The following is a 16779-nucleotide window of genomic DNA, read 5'->3' as shown; positions in this document are numbered from 1 at the left end:
CCTATGAGAATATACAGGGGGACGTAATCCCCCTCAGGAACAGTCATAGGGGAGGGGAATAATGGGAAAATGGGGGGGGGGGAATGGGAGGATACAAGGGATGGGATAAACATTGAGATGTAACATGAATAAATTAATAAAAAAAATAAATTAAAAAAAAACATACCTTTCTCTCTTCAAGTTGACCTGAAGGAAACTCTACCTACATTATCTGAAAAGTAACACTTTTCTAGGAAAGTAAGGAATCTTAATTTCAATTTTCAAATGGTAAAATGTTATACACGGTCTAAAACAATGTTTTAAAATATTATAGATATAAACAAACAGGAAAGATATTAAAAGCTATATAATTTAGCAATGACTTATTTACCTTTTTTTCTCCTGTTTGCCTTTTCTTCCCTTGCATTTTACCAGACTGAGGGTTATAATACCTTGGCAAATCTGCTAAATTTTAGCTGTCTACCACATATTCTTTCTGTGTACACAGACAACTTTTCTGTAAATATTTTAAATAGGATCCTCCCTTGTGTTTCCCCAGAGCTGTGCTTTCTAAAACACCATCTCCACAGACATTTACTATGTACACTTGTAGTATGATCTTTAATGGAAAGTCCATAAAATCGAGTAGCCAAGAGACTTATCTCTAGACCCAAAACTTTTATTGCCAAGAACATGGCATCTGAAATGTTTGGTTGTTTAGTAAAATATTTTACATGCTTATCCTTGCCTCTCTTAGTGGGAAATAAGAAATTCCATAATTTCTATATTATTCTCCATCATTTAGTCAAGATAACACATACACGCACAAACACACACACACACACACACACACACACACACACACACGGGGTGGGAGGAAGTCTGAAATGAATGAGTGAGAGAGAAAGAGAGAGAAGGGGAGGCATACCAACAGAAGATATATAAGGAAGTAGTAGAGGGCAGGGGCAAGGGTGTGAGAGCAAGGGAGGAAAATCATGAGAATTTTATGCAAGGTTAATATACCTTTGGTAGTTTCTTGTCTCCCATTCTATTGACCATGCCTCCACATCAGTGTAATAGTTTGGAATGATGCTAGTTTTAAAATTAATTTCTTGTTTCCTGCTGACAGGAACTAAAAACAATATAGTATGCCAAATATCACTGCAGTAACTAGATTCATCCTGATGGGGTTATCTGACATCCTGAAGCTCCAGACTTTATGTGGCATGTTCTTCCTAGTGATATACATGGTAGCCGTAGTGAGTCATCACTCTCATCACCCTTGACCTGCAGTTTCAAACACCCATGTACTTCTTCCTGAAGAATTTGTCACTGTTGGATGTCTTGTTTGTTTCGGTTCCCATTCTAAATTTCATTGTCGATAGCCTCACTCACAACAATTCTATCTTCATTCTGGCTTGTGCTTTCCAGTTATTTTTAATGACGTCTTTCTCATCAGGGGAAGTATTTGCCCTGACAGCCATGTCCTATGACCGCTATGTTGCCATCCGCTCTCCCCTATACTATGAGGCCATAATGAGTAGTGGTATCTGAGTGCTTTGGTGGGTGTTTCTTGGTTACTGGAGTACTCTTTGGAGCAATATACACAGCTGGCACATTTTCCATGCCTTTCTGTGGTTCCAATGTGATCCCACAGTTTTTCTGTGATGTTCCTTCATTGCTACAGATTTCAAGCACTGAAACATTGGTGGTCATTTATACAAGTCTTGGAATTGGTGTTTGTCTGGGCATGTCTTGTTTCATCTGTGTTGTGATCTCTTACTTTTACATTTTCTCCACAGTGCTTAAGATTCCTACTACTAAAGGTCAGGCCAAAGCGTTTGCCACCTGCATCCTCCACCTCACCATTTTCACTGTTTTTATTGTTACTGCTTGCTTTGTCTATCTGAAGCCATTCTCAAATACACTGTCAATTTCTGAAAGGCTCTTTTCTGTGCTATACACTGTGTTGCCTCCAATACTTAATCCTGTTATATATAGCCTAAGAAACAGGGATGTCAAAAAAGCTCTAAGGAGGTTGCAGAAAAATATTTGCTTGAGAAGCTTACTCATTTAATACTCCAAAATGTTAGAGAGTTATATGGTACATCATAGGTAACAAGAACATTTTATGATTTTCATCTTTGGAGAGATGGGAGTGAATATCTGTATCTAATCATCTGGTAGCTCATTTCTTCTGCTTCTTACATAAAAGGCAATGAAACTATTGAAATGGTTAAGCGAGTCCATATTTTGGAAGGCATATTTACTATTGGCTTCAATGAAATTCTATCTTGTTTTGACATAGAATAACACAGACACAGTAATACCCTAAAACCAATGTATTTTGAAGATTTACTCTAATCCAGAAGGTAGCATCAGGAGAGATGTACAAGAGTTTTCAGACTGACATCAGCGTATTCTGTAGCTGTACCGTCTATGTCTGTTTCTTTGTCTAAAGTCCAGGACTTTTCATCTCTACTTATGTTAAGGGACATGCTATAGTCATTGGAACCCATTTTAATTATAGCAGAAATCACTTTGGCTGATTTATCTTGGTTTATTCACTAGTGTATTCTATGGTAAAGACTATTCTTTATGGTTTATTATCTTCTGGAGACTGTTTCATCAATCTGAGGCTTATATCTTGGAAACAAATCAGCTTTTAAAATGAATATTCTATGATTTCATACTTATTTTCACTCATTTTATGTTTTCCTATAGTGAGTTTGATAAAGTAGTACTCTCATGCACAGATAAGATCAGTGTCAAGTTATCTCGTTATTGTATCCTGTCTTTGTCTAGAATATAATAAAACAAAGCACTTACCAGAAAAGATAATGACCTAGCCTTCCATCATATGATCTGAGGTCCTTAAGCCAACTACGCCATTAACCATAAGTAATGTAAAATTCTGTAAAGCCTCAACCAAATGGCTGATGGGACATTACCACTAAGTACTATAGAAATGGTGGTTCCACTGCCTTGACTCATGACTTCAAGGACTGGTTAATTCAACTTCAATGCAATCTCACCACCTGATTTTAAATAAAAGAGGAGACAAAGAAACTTCATTACCCAGGACATACCTCTCAATCAACATTTACCAAGACACTAAAAAACAAGCTTTTCTTCCCCAGAATGGTTCTCATTTGCAAGGTTACTGATTTTGCTCTTTGCTCATTTCACATGTGCTTTCACTAATTAAATAATCCTTTGCTTACTCACATCTGTGTCCTGCTATAAATTGTCATCATTAAAAGCAAGAATGAAAAAACCCAACATGGGCCAACTGCTTTGGATAGCCTACTACACATTTTGGTAGGTTATTTAAGGCTCTTGACCAAAGTATGTCTTCTGCTAGAGGTATGGAAGCCTGCCTTTAGAGAATGTGTGGTAAGTCCTTGGTAAGTCATCTACTTTCCACTGATGTTGATATTCTTCTGTGATTCTGTGTGCTTCATTGTTACTGCTACTTGTTATTGATTACTACCTCTGAAACCACACTTACGCAGCCCTTATTGCAAGTACAAGTCAAATGTGAGAGAAACCATTTATATTGTTTGATTATAATTTGAGGGGGAAATAGGGTGGAGAGGGAAGTTCTAAAGGACTGTAGAACAAATATGAAAGTATTAGGCGACCAAGAATGACCGTAAAGTCTCTTGGCCATGTACTGTATGCAACAAATACAGCACACATAGCCAAGTGTGCATTATGTTAGTAATCCATAAAGAACAAAGTATGTGGAATGTGAATGAGCCAGAAAGAGGCCACAAGGCTTCAAGCACAGGGCCATAGAAATTTTGACTTTTTCTCCATCTATAGCTCACTTCCAATCTTCTCAGTGCTTTTCTGTCTTAATAAACTGGCTATGATCCTACAAATATGCACACACCCCTGCTCTAGATTTTTGTTCCAGGGCACAGGTATCTTAAAATTCTACCAATTATCCTCCAGATCCTGATCTATTGCTTAAAGCATTTCCTTGACCCAACAAGCACCAGATGTAATTATGACTCTAACCACTTGAAAACGTTCTATTCAAACCCATTCCATCTTTTATCTACCTTCCATTACTTTCTCTTTAATGGGACCCCAGGTGAGCACAAGGCCTGAAAGAGCAGTGTGCAAGAACAGGAGTGGATGAATGAGTCAAGCATAGGGATGTGAGGGGGGATTCAGCCTGACTGATTGGCCATCAGTGTGCTTCTTTATTCAGTTCTTAGTAGACAGGGATAGATGCATGTTGTTCCAAAACATAGATCTTATTATTTTTGTCCACAGACACATATTTTTATTTCCTCTGGTCATAAGTTTGCTCATCTTTGATAGACCATCACAGAGGAGAGTTATCTTTTACAATCATTTCCCTCATTAACCCCACAATCCAACTTTTTAATTTTAATTTTATTAATTTATTCAGATTACAACTAAATTGTTACCCCATCACTTGTATCCTCCTGTTCCTCCCTCCCTCCCACTTTCACCCTATTCCCCTCCCCTAGGTCTAAGACCGAGGGGGACCTCCTCCCCCCATATGGTCATAGACTATCAAGTCTCATCTTGGTAGCCTCCTTATTCTTTCTTTGAGTGCCATCAGGCCTCCCCACCAAGAGGAGGTGGTCAAATATGGAGCACCAGAGCTCATGTCAGAGTTAGTCCCCACTCTCCACATAACTGTGGAGAATGTCCTATCCATTGGGTAGATTGGAATAGGGGTTCAATGTTTACTACTTGTATTGACTTTGGTTAGTGTAATAGTTAGAGCAGAACTCCCTGGGCCCAGATCCACCCATTACTATCTTCTTCTTATAGGTTTCTAGGACCCTCTGATTTTACTCACAGAAATTCCTGACCCTGGTTTGAGTTTTCTCTAGAGAAGGATGATTCGGCTTTTCCTTACCTCTGGTCTGGGATTGGAAGCCATAGACTCACTGGACTGATTCCTACCTTCCTCCTTTGTAAGGAGTGTAGAGATGGGACAGAAAAACTGCCCTGTCCTTTGTGCTACCACAGAAAATCTAGATATCAGTACTATCTAGAATAATGTTTTATACTATTCTGTAAATTATCAAAACTATTCCTCTTTTCTGTGTAATATTCTATAGAATAATAGCCATAAAATTATAATATCAAGAACAGTTTAACTACAGGCTAAACACATATTTGATACTTCATAGTGATCACATACAGGAGAAGGGAAATTATTTTGAAGCCTAAAGTAAACCCCTCCTTATGTACCTTTGATCAATGATATTAAAGCCTTGAGGAGTTAAAGGCAACCATTGATAGCTCTTCAAATGGCAGGAATAAACTTTCAAATAAAAGAGTAACACATTTCAAGCAAGAATGCCCAAATATTCTTCAGATGTACATATCATAACATCATTCTCCAGCTATATTTGTTTATTTAAAGAAGGGAAACCTAGGTTAAGACTTCCATTTCCTAATTTCAGTGGAATTCAAACAAAACATAGGTTTATCAAAATCATGACATTGGAAAATACTCATCCATTCAGGGAAATCCAAAGAAGTCTTCAGTAATCTCCTGGGGAGCTATTTCCCTTCCAGAAAGAGAAAAATTAGATTCCAAGCTTTAAACTAACATTTTTTCCTGTGTAACTATGAACTATACAGTACCCAAGGAGTCTGCTATGCTACTTCAAACTATATCCACTCGCAGAAGTGACAGCAAGGAGACAAAGAACAATATGCACACATGCTTCCTTTCCATAAGATAGTTGACATAACACATCTAATTATTATGAAGAAGGCAGTTAGCGATTTCCCTGTTACCTTTACTTTAACTAGGTTATGTTGTGGTTTATGTGTGAGTTCGGCCTTCACAGATCAAATTTAGCTGTTTACCAGTATTGAGAGTAGAATGCATGCTGAAGCTACCATCTTTTGACTTAGTGTTTTCTTCAAACCGAGGAGAACTGGAGACTTTGGAGATTACATACCCTTCAGGGACCTTATCCCCTGGTGGTAATGCTTCTCAGAGTGGAGTAAAGACCTCTGCTAGCAAAGCTGGAATGCCAGGTTCATCAGGATTAGGCAGCCCACTTGGCCAAAGTCCACACAGCAGCAGCAGCTAGTCAGATCTGACTGGCTCTATCGGCAGCTCATCTGCCCTGAGCTTCACTGCATGCATGTTGGACTTTTCCATGTATGTGTTTCACTCCTATGGTGCAGGTAAACAGATATCTACTGTTTCTGGTCTCACATCTGGATCAGGGGTACTAGGGAATGTGGATGAAGAACCCACTTCTCTCACTGGTCGAAAAGACTCACTGAGTATAAAGCTTGGGTTTGTAAAAGCGAGCTTGTCTTCGACAAGGCGATCAGGAAGTGCCTCATTTTTTGAAAGTCAGTCTGTAAGCTGTAATCAATATCCTGCTGGTTGTGGTATAGGGTCTATGATATAGGGTCTGCTTCATTTAAGTACAATATGCTCTGACTCGGTGAAATCCTGCAATTTCCAATGGCCTGGTATAGGAGAGAAATATTGCAAGTCTCATGTTCCTTGGAGACCAAACTAAATTTGCCAACCTTAGTCCAGGGACTCCTGATTCCATTGAAGGGCTGAGCCAGCATCTTTCTCCTGAGTCCTCAAGGAAAGCTTACTGCAGAGCCTGGGATCAGCCAAGTCAGTCAGTCTCTCACTCATATATCTCAGTTGCCCAGTGTGTTCGGTGAGTGTATGACCAACAATACCATGTGACCACAGACAGCAGCACAGAGCCTCAAGTCCCTAGCTTCTATAAGATCAAGGAGTGTGTCAGACTCTTCAGTTACTCAGAGAGATTCAATTTCAAAAACATCAACTCCTGTTAACAAATCAAACAAAGCAGCAGGCCCGCAAGGAACTCCATGGGAGACACTTGTGGTCACTATCAACTTGAAACAACTAAATATTCAAATGAATACGTGTAATTGGTGGAACCATCGATGTCAATGCTTAAGAAATGGTTGCTCATATTTCTGAACATCCAAGTCAGCAACCCAGCCACAAAATACAGATTACCTTGGGTTCTACTGAATCTTGAGTTGATAACATGTGCTCAAGTATGCTGATGGGTATCTTCAGTACTGCTAACCTTAAGGTGCAGGATGGATGGAAAGTTAACTTATATAATGCTTTGGATTCAAGCAGTACTGATAAAAGTGAAATTTTTGTGCATGGAGGTTTGAAGTGGTATATTTTTCAAGTAATGATATCAAGATCAACCACACTGGACCTGATAAAAATAGGAATGAAGCTCCAGGAGTTCTTCACACCACAGTTTGATACTAGCAAGTGAGCTCTGTTGGCCTGGGGACCTGTTCCTCATCTTCCAACCGATACAATGACTAACAACCTAGAGAAAAATTCACAAAAGAATTTGCTCGGTGCTGCACACCATCGACACTGGCCTGGGGCTTCAAATGTGGTGTCTGGATGCCACACCTTATTTCAGATTTCATTACCAGAAGATGGCATGCAGTTCGGAGGACCCATGAGCTTACATGGAAGTCATATGACCCTGGCTTCTTTTCATGATTCAAATTTCCATTCACAATCCTGAGCACTTTTTCATTTAGAATAACCATATATTGCCTTTTGGATTGAAGCTCAGAAAACCTGGGAGGATGGCTCTAGTGATCACTCTACCTACATTGTTCAAACATTGGATTTTCATCTGGCTGGTAATACCATGGTTACTAAACCATGTGGTGCTCTGGAAAGTCCTATGGCAACAATAACCAAGACAACGAGGCATCACCATGAAAACTGCCCCACGGAGTAGCAGATGTGAAAGAATGGTCCAACTATGTCACTGCCTTAAGGAATGAATAGTTAAATGTACTTTGTAATGTTGATGCTAATGACATAGAGAATAATACTACTATGAAGAATTCTAGTTTGTTGAGTGGATTCAGAGGAGGTTCTAGCAACAGCCATGAAACAGAGACTATCTTTGCATTACTAAGGATGCAGCATGAATTTAAATCAATTCATATTCAAGAACTACAGGAGCCTTCATTACCAGATGCCAACTTGAAAACCAAGGTAGAATGCAGTGTAGTGACAGAGGTCACTGACCACATCTGTGTGACGATGGATGTTGAGCTCATCATTTTTTCACCATGATCTAGTGTCAGCATATCTGAAAGAAAAAGAAAAGGCTATTTTCCCACCTCTGATTCTATCTACTCGAACAGGACAAAACTGTCCAATTATTATACAAGATGATAACTCCTCTGACAGAGATAGAGAAGACAGTGTCACTTACACCACTGTGGACTGGTGAGACTTCATGTGCAACACATGGCATCTGGAGCCTACTCTTAGATTAATTTCTTGGACTGGAAGGAAGATTGATGCAGTAGGTTTTGATTATATTCTTCAAACATTGGGCTTTCAACATGCCAGAAGTACTATTCCCAAATGGTTTCAGAGAAGAGTGATGGACCCACTGGACAAGGTGCTGTCCATTTTTATAAAGAAAAAAAAACTTGGCAGTGCCCTGCAGGAGGAAAAGGAAAGACAAAGAACACTAGAGATGTTGTTGATTCCTCTGTATGATCTGGCATTTCAAAATGTCCCATATCTTCATCTTGTGCACTGACCTCTGTATAACTCCTTTCAATTAGAGTAATTGGGATAGTTTCTAGAGGCTTTTTCAGAAAGTCCAATAGTCAAAGACTAATAACTATTTCTTCTGGTAATGACTGAAGTGCTACCCAGGCATATAGCTTAGCTGTTTTTACTCCTCCACTGGTCAGTGTTTCTTTTCTACAACAACTGTTTTAATTATATGACCAGAAATTGTTTTTCTCTCTACCTCTCTCACTCATTCCTCCTAAAAGCAAAAACAAACCAAAAATTAAAGAAAACAAAACAAAACAAAAAATCAAACAAAGAGAAAACAAAAAGATCATCTTCCTTATACCTCCATAAGAAACCAAACCAAGCCAAACAAACAAACAAAAACTATAGTGTCAATGTTGTGTTGGCCAACTACTTCCTGGGAATGAGGCCCACCCTTGTGTACAGTTATCATACCCAGTGACAGTACATTGGAGATAACTGGTTTTTCCTTTTCCCAGCGGGTAATTGCAAATAGGTAGAGGTGGTGGGGTTTATCTTTTCTTATTCTTAAATTGAAATACTGCCAAGTGTGGAGAAACTAAAATTTACTTTTAAAGTAATTATACTCGATATTTACTGATCAGTTGGTAATTTCTAGAAAAGTTCACATTCTTTAGCATTTATTTCTTTGATTTCAATAAGTGTCTAGGGGTGACTATTGAATTGTAGATTGTGATCAGGAAATAATAGAGGCGATTAAGGCTGTTTGGAAAAGAGTAGCTTAGTATTAGAGGCTGTTGGATTAGTCCAAATACATGAATTCTGTGTCCTCCTTCTATATTCAAGAAAAATGAGAAAATTATTCATTTACCATAAAAAATATTAAATATTATAGAATGTCTTGTTATGCCTTATTCTGAAGTATAATTCTACAAGTATAAACTTTGAGAATTATATTATTTTAATGTTGCTACCAAACTAAATGAAGTTCACATTATTTTTATTTCTGTTACAGATAATTGTTATGAAAATATCAATCTGAAAAATAAACCGTGCTGAATAAATACAAAAAATTATGTCAAGAATTGGAAACAGTCATTGTTAAATGAAGACTTTCATACATATAGACACATTGTATTGGACAAAGTCTAAAAAATTTTTTTCACAACAGTAATAGATGTACAGCAACAGAGTTTTTAAAAAGTGTTTTCAGAGTTTTTTCAGTGTTGAATTATTTTTCAGTAATAAAATAGCCTAAGAAAAATAGTAAAATAAAATATTCTTGAAGCTTTTAACCAGTCACTACAATTGATAATTTATCTGTTAATTTCAACTTCTTTTCTTTGATTATTTTGGGAGGTATTGCTGTTAATTTTTATCATAATTCTAAAATATACAAATTCATGTTCCACCACTGAATTACATTCTAATGCCATTTTTTTCTTTTTCCTTTTAAACAAAATTATACAATATAGTTTTATCATATTATTTCCCCCAACTCCTCATAGATACACCTACTCTACATATTCAACTCCTTATTCTTTCTTAGAACACACACACACACACACACACACACACACACACACACACATACACACACACACACACACACACACACACACACATACACACATTTAGAACCTCAAACAGCACACACAAAAAGGTTTCCTATGGCCTTCTAGCCTGCAGTGTTTACTGAAGAAAAAAAATACTACCTCATTATCAGTATATCAAAAAGCCAAAAATTTCTGAAGTTTGCCACTTAGAAAGGTTGAGTCAGAAACCACAGTTTCGGACAAGGCTCTAAGTACCCAAGAGAGAAAATTAACTTCCTCTCAATCGTTTCATCTCTACATAAGCCGTACCTTAATAGCAAATTGCTTTCAGTAGGGAGCGCATTATGACAAAGTGAGGAAGGCAAACATCAAGTGGAAAGTTTAACCAGAAAAAGATGAAAAAGAAACAAAGTAAGAAGGGTTTCAAAGAACATGGATGATAGCATGCACCAAATAGTAATAAATGAAAAATAAATACAACAACCATAAGGAAATAAGGGACACACAGACAGACAGACAAACACACACACTCACGAGATAGGTGACAGAGAGGGAAGAGAAAGAGAGAGAGGTAGAGAGAGGGGGAGATTGAGATTAGAATAAAATGTAGTCCTTTATGCAAAGAAATTCCTGGACTAACAAATTGAGAATGGTTGAGGTTGGAAGACAGCATGTGGCATTTTTGGCATTTATGGCAGAAAGAACTACAATAGGTAAGCAAAAGGATTATATTATTATAAAAAAGATTCTTTCCAAAGATAAGTTTGTTTTGTGTTATCAGATTTGTTTGTACTTTTGGTTAATGTGAGACAGCCAGTGTAGTATTTGACTGATACTTCCAATCTGTAAATCAGGAATATTCAAAGTGTAATTATTCTTGGTTCAAAAAAAACTCTTCTTTTTTTATAGAATGATTTTATCTTATATATTCAAAACTTGAACATTCTACCCATAAGAAATTTAAGCTATCATATGCATTAAAAAACCATTTAAAACACAGTATATTTTCACAAAATTTATTATTTAGTGGTAACTTATTAGCTAATTTTTTAAATCAAACAATATTTTAGATATAATAATTTAAAACTATTTTCTTCTCCTCCCTTTCTTTTTCTATGACAAGTGCCTCTGGAAAATTCGGGCCAACCAGAACTAAATCCTTTTGTCTTCATATGCTGAGTGATGTAATTTCAGATATGCAGCATTATTATCATACATGCTTATGTGTAATAGTGTATAAGTTATTGGGTTATATTATAGCATTTTTGTATATACTTTGATCTTATTTAATTCTTTGTCTGCTTTATCTCTTTACCTTCCTATCTTCCTTTTGTTGACTTCATTTGGCAAGGTCTTAGTAGATTTTAGAATTATTACTAAATCCATCCAACAATAGAGCAATATACATAGATTTTAAAAATATGGGAATTGATATTCATGTATCAAAATAATATTACTTATTAATACCAGAAGAATAATATATCTTAATCAAAGTAAGATAAAAATGGCAGATATTCTATCTGTTGCATAATTTTTATTCATTTAAATTGCAATTGAAAATTTTTAATTAGATTATGTTGAACATATTTCTTCTATACTTTCACAAATTTAGGATGATATCACTTAATGCTGATATATTCACAATAGCTAGGAAATGGAAACAACCTAAATTGTATTTTTTGGCAGTCATGGCTTGCTTTGTTTTTTAAATATATTTTATTAATTTATTTATATTACATCTCAATTGTTATCCCATCCCTTCTATCCTCCCAATCCTCCCTCCCTCCCATTTTCCCCTTACTCCCTTCCCCTATGACTGTGACTGAGGAGGACCTCTTCCCTCTGTATATGCTCATAGGGTATCAAGTCTCTTCTTGGTAACCTGCCATCCTTCCTCTGAGTGCCACCAGGTCTCCCCATCCAGGGGACGTGGTCAAATATGGGGCACCAGAGTTTGTGTGAAAGTCAAACCCCACTCTCCACTCAACTGTGGAGAATGTCCTGTCCATTGGCTAGATCTGGGAAGGGGTTCAAAGATTACTGCACGTATTGTCCTTGGCTGGTGCCATAGTTTGAGCAGGACACCTGAGCCCAGATTCTCCTGTCATAATGTTCTTCTTATAGGTTTCTAGGACCCTCTGGATCCTTCTATTTCCCCATCCCCCCATGCTTCTCTCAAAATAGAGTCCCAATAGGATGTCCTCCCCTCTGTCCCAGTTTCCTGGTAAGTGAAGACTTTCATGAGACATGCCCCTTGGGCTAGTATGCAGATATAAGTGAGTATGTACCATTTGACTCTTTCTGCTTCTGGGTTAATTCACTCATTATGATCATTTCTAGTTCAATCTATTTGTCCACAAATTTCAGGAACTCCTTGATTTTAATAGCTGAATATTATTCCATAGTGTAAGTGTACCACAATTTCTTTATCCATGCCTCTACTGAGGGACACTTAGGCTGTTTCCATGATCTGGCTTTTATGAATCAGGCTGCTATGAACATGGTTCTAAATTGTATTTTTTTAAAGAAATAATTTCAAATGAACTTGTCCTCTGCATCCATTATCATTTCCAGATATCAATTCATGCAAGAACCTGTTGTCTTACAGTTGATCAATATAGATTTTATTTGTTTTAATATTGTTATCACCAACATCATCATCATCGTCATCATCATCATCATCATCATTATACAGAATGTAGCTCAGGGAACATAAATGTTCATTCTGCTCATGAATATTATTAACTAGCAAAATGACAGACTCTGCAACTGTCAAATGTGATTTTAATTATAATTTAAGTTGTTAGACCAACTTCTGAACAGGTAGAAGCTATTTTTTCCAATGTAGTGCCATACAGATATCAGTTGAAAATATAGTTTATGAGTCACTCTGAAATACTTAGGCTTTTGAAGGCTTGGAACAAGATGAGACAAACAGAGGCATGAATTACATACAGAACTCAAGATAACCCCAAAGCAATCAAGAGTGGGATCATCAACCTGGCCTTAGTGAGTGAACTATTAGGAAATCTTTGTACGTCAATTTCCTGCATTAGTTGGCAACGGTAACACGTGTTTCCTGGTTCAAATATCAGGTGTTTCTGATTTCGCTTCTTTTCGTCTTTCTAGGACTGCACTAGTGGGATAAAGGCCTCAATGAGGAAAGTGTTTCTAGTATGAGAATCAGCACAATAATCAGAGAGAATGGGACGCTAGCCCAAGACTTTCTTCTGTTGGGGTTCCCTGGGTCCTACCACCTCCAGCTTTCCCTTTTCATGCTTTTTCTGGTGATGTACCTCCTCACCATTGGTGGCAATGCAGCAATCTTGATATTAGTCAGCACTTCTCACCAGTTACATACACCCATGTATTTCTTTCTGAGCAATCTGTCTTTCTTGGAGATCTGGTACACGACAGCTGCAGTCCCGAAAGCTCTAGCCATCCTTGTGGGGAGGAGTCAGACCATATCATTTTCAGGGTGTCTTTTGCAGATGTATCTAGTTTTCTCATTAGGGTGCACAGAATACTTCCTCTTGGCAGCTATGGCTTATGACCGCTACCTTGCCATTTGTTCTCCTCTACACTACCAGGCTATCATGAATAGCTTGTTCTCAGCACAGCTGGCTCTTATCTCCTGGATTTGTGGTTTTCTGGCCATTTCTCTGCCTGCAGCCCTCATCAGTACCTTATCTTTCTGTGGCCCTCATACCATCAATCATTTCTTCTGTGACATCGCACCCTGGATTGCCCTGGCCTGTACCAGTACCCAGGCAGTGGAGATCGTGGCTTTTGTGATTGCTTTTGTGGTTATCCTGAGTTCCTTCCTCATTACTCTGATCTCCTATGTGTACATCATCAGCACCATTCTGAGGATCCCTTCTTCCAGTGGCCGCAGAAAAGCTTTCTCCACCTGTTCCTCCCACCTCACTGTGGTTCTCATTTGGTATGGGTCTACAATCTTCCTTCATGTTCGAACTTCCATCAAAGACGATTTGGATCTGACCAAAACTGTTCATGTCCTCAATACTGTGGTGACACCAGTTCTAAACCCTTTCATTTATACCCTTCGGAACAAGGAAGTCAGAGAAACTTTCCTGAAGAAATGGAGGAGAATTTGAATTTCCTGAAGTGCCTTGGATGTATTGCAAATGATCTCTATCACAGAAAACAATGTCTGCTACTTCATTAACATATTTTATCACTTGTGTGAATACTTTCATAAAGTCATGTGTGTGAGATATCACATTTGAAGACTTAGAAATGTTTAAACAAAACTATAACAGAAATCAGAACGTTCATTTATTTTAAGACACAATTTCTCTTCCGATTAAGTATACTAAAATACTTACAAATTAGAAGCTGATAGACACACAATAAATCATAATTTCATAAGAATGTGAACAGAACAGGCCAAAATATACAGGTATATATGAAGTTGCAGTATAGTTTGAATGGAAACTCAAGCATTACAATAGGAAAAGAAGGGTTATGATTATTGCCAAGGCAATAGATTTTAAGTAACCAATACTTTTAAATGAAAAATAGTGTTCCTGAAATTAAAGTTCAGTAGATCTTTCTCTACCAACCAAACAGACAACAGGAATTTAAGAAAAGAAATGGATTTATGTATTTTTTGTCCATAACTGGACACACAACATTTCTCAGCCCACCTTCCTTCTCACAATATTACAATTTAAAGGAAACATGAAGACAAAGGCAAAAATAAATAAATAAATAAATAAATGTTCAAGTTCAGTTTGACATGTTACCAAAATTCTGAATTGTCTTTCTGAAAAAATGAGTGCTTTCTTGGGTAAGAGAAGTCTAGTTGTCAGCCCTGGGATATAACTCCCTGGGAAGATTTTAAAATATATAAGCATCTGTAATATTTTCTCCACTTCATTTTCCATTGCTCTTTCTCAAGGGGTTTGGAGCATTGAGTAATCTATTGGTGTTCGTACACAGGATTCATTAAGGGCATCTGAAATAAAGAAGCAAAAGTAAAGAGTCATATGTCTCTACCAGAAAGAATCGTCATATGCCAATTTTACTTATTTATTTTTACTCTTATTTATTTATTTACTGAAACCAATCAGGAAGTCCTAAAATTAGAAGGCCTTTAGTGCCTGGAGGCCATCCATTAAATGTTCTTCTTCTATAAGCTTTGGGTTTATTTACTTTCAGAAAGGCTGTTAGAAGTGACTCCATTTTTTTGTTGTTGGTTTTTTTTCTCTTTCTTTTTTTTATTTAATTAATTTTTCAGATTACAACACAATTGTTATCCCATCACTTGTATCCTCCCATTCCTCTGCCTCTTCTGCTTTCACTCTATTCCTGTCCCCTAAGTCTAAGACTGAGGGGGACCTCCTTCCCCACTATATGGTCAGAGGCTATCAAGTCTCATCTTGGTAGCCTGCTTATTCTTTCTTTGAGTGCCATCAGGTCTCCACGCCAAGAGGAGGTGGTCAAATATGGGGCACCAGAGTTCATGTCAGAGGCAGTTCCCACTCTCCATATAACTGTGGAGAATGTCCTGTCCATTGGGTAGATCAGAGTAGGGCTTCAATGTTTACTACTGGTATCGTCCTTGGTTAGTGTAATAGTTTGAGCAGACCCTCCTGGGACCCAATCCACCCATCACAATATTCTTCTTGTAGGTTAACTCACTCAGTATAAACATTTCTAGTTCCATCCATTTGTCCACAAATTTCAGTATATCCTTGTTTTTAATAGCTGAGTAGTATTCCATGTTTGAGACTTGCTTTGGCTGTGGAGTCCAGGTTGGCCTCCCACTGCTTTGGTAGCCTCACGACTTAAGCATTATAAAGGCTACTATTACTAACAAATCTTTCACATGATATACATACAAGTATATATTTTTACATATATGGAATAAAGATAATATATGGGTGGAATTGTTTTGAGTTTAATGGTTATATAGTGATAGATTCTTTAACGTCTTATATTAAAGTTGTATATCCTTTATTTTTCTCTTGTCTCCTCAAAAATTTTTGACTGCTTAAGACCTGCACAAGATCAAGCCACTCAACGTTTCAGAATAGATAGAGAAGAGCTCTTAAACGCCAAACACTGGTTGAGGAGTGTTTGGCAGCTGATAGCTGCAAAAGAAAAGGAGGATTGATTGTTTTTTCAAGAGGTGTGATCCGACCTCATCTGTAAACCTATTACAATTTACAGATAAGGGTAAAAGAAAATGAGAAAAATCTGTATATAAAGACAGTGTCTTTTGCCATGCAGAAGCTTCTCAGTTTCATGACGATCATTTATTAATTGTTGATGTAATGCTAATGATGTTCTATTAAGAAATTCTGCCCCCCTGCCAGTGAATCCAAGGATATTCCCCACTTTCTTTTTCATCAGGTTCAATGTATCTGGCTTTATTTTGAGGTTTTTGATTTATTTATATTTGAGTTTTGTGCAGGGTGGTAAGTATGTATATATTTGGATTCTTCCACATTCATTCAATCAGTTTGACCAGTATCACTTTTTTGAAGATCTTCTCTGCTTCCCAGTGTAAGCCTCTGGCATCTTAAAAATAAAAAATCCCTGATGACTAAGGAGGTTGAGCATTTCTTTAAGTGTTTCTCAGCCGTTTGATACTCCTCTGTTGAGAATTCTCTGTTTAGTTCCAAGCCCCATTTCTCA

The 16779-nt window shown here is 37.3% G+C and overlaps 1 protein-coding gene and 1 pseudogene across 1 annotated transcript; both read left to right on the top strand.

Moving 5' to 3' along the window:
- The first annotated feature begins 1127 nt into the window (after nt 1-1127).
- LOC127192128 (olfactory receptor 14A2-like) lies at nt 1128-2056 on the top strand (annotated as a pseudogene).
- An 11233-nt stretch (nt 2057-13289) lies between these two features.
- LOC127191947 (olfactory receptor 6F1) lies at nt 13290-14231 on the top strand. Its single transcript, XM_051149316.1, has one exon. The coding sequence runs from the start codon at nt 13290-13292 to the stop codon at nt 14229-14231; it is 942 nt and encodes a 313-aa protein (XP_051005273.1).
- Nucleotides 14232-16779: the final 2548 nt, after the last annotated feature.

Source organism: Acomys russatus, chromosome 7 (genome assembly GCF_903995435.1).
Source record: "Acomys russatus chromosome 7, mAcoRus1.1, whole genome shotgun sequence".
NCBI lineage: Eukaryota > Metazoa > Chordata > Mammalia > Rodentia > Muridae > Acomys > Acomys russatus.
Note: the sequence above shows the minus strand (reverse complement) of the source record. Positions and strands in the feature narration are given on the sequence as shown.

What these genes read in the sequence shown, in the direction of transcription:
- LOC127191947 (XM_051149316.1), top strand. Translation starts at nt 13,290, where the DNA reads ATGAGAATCAGCACAATAATCAGAGAGAATGGGACGCTAGCCCAAGAC.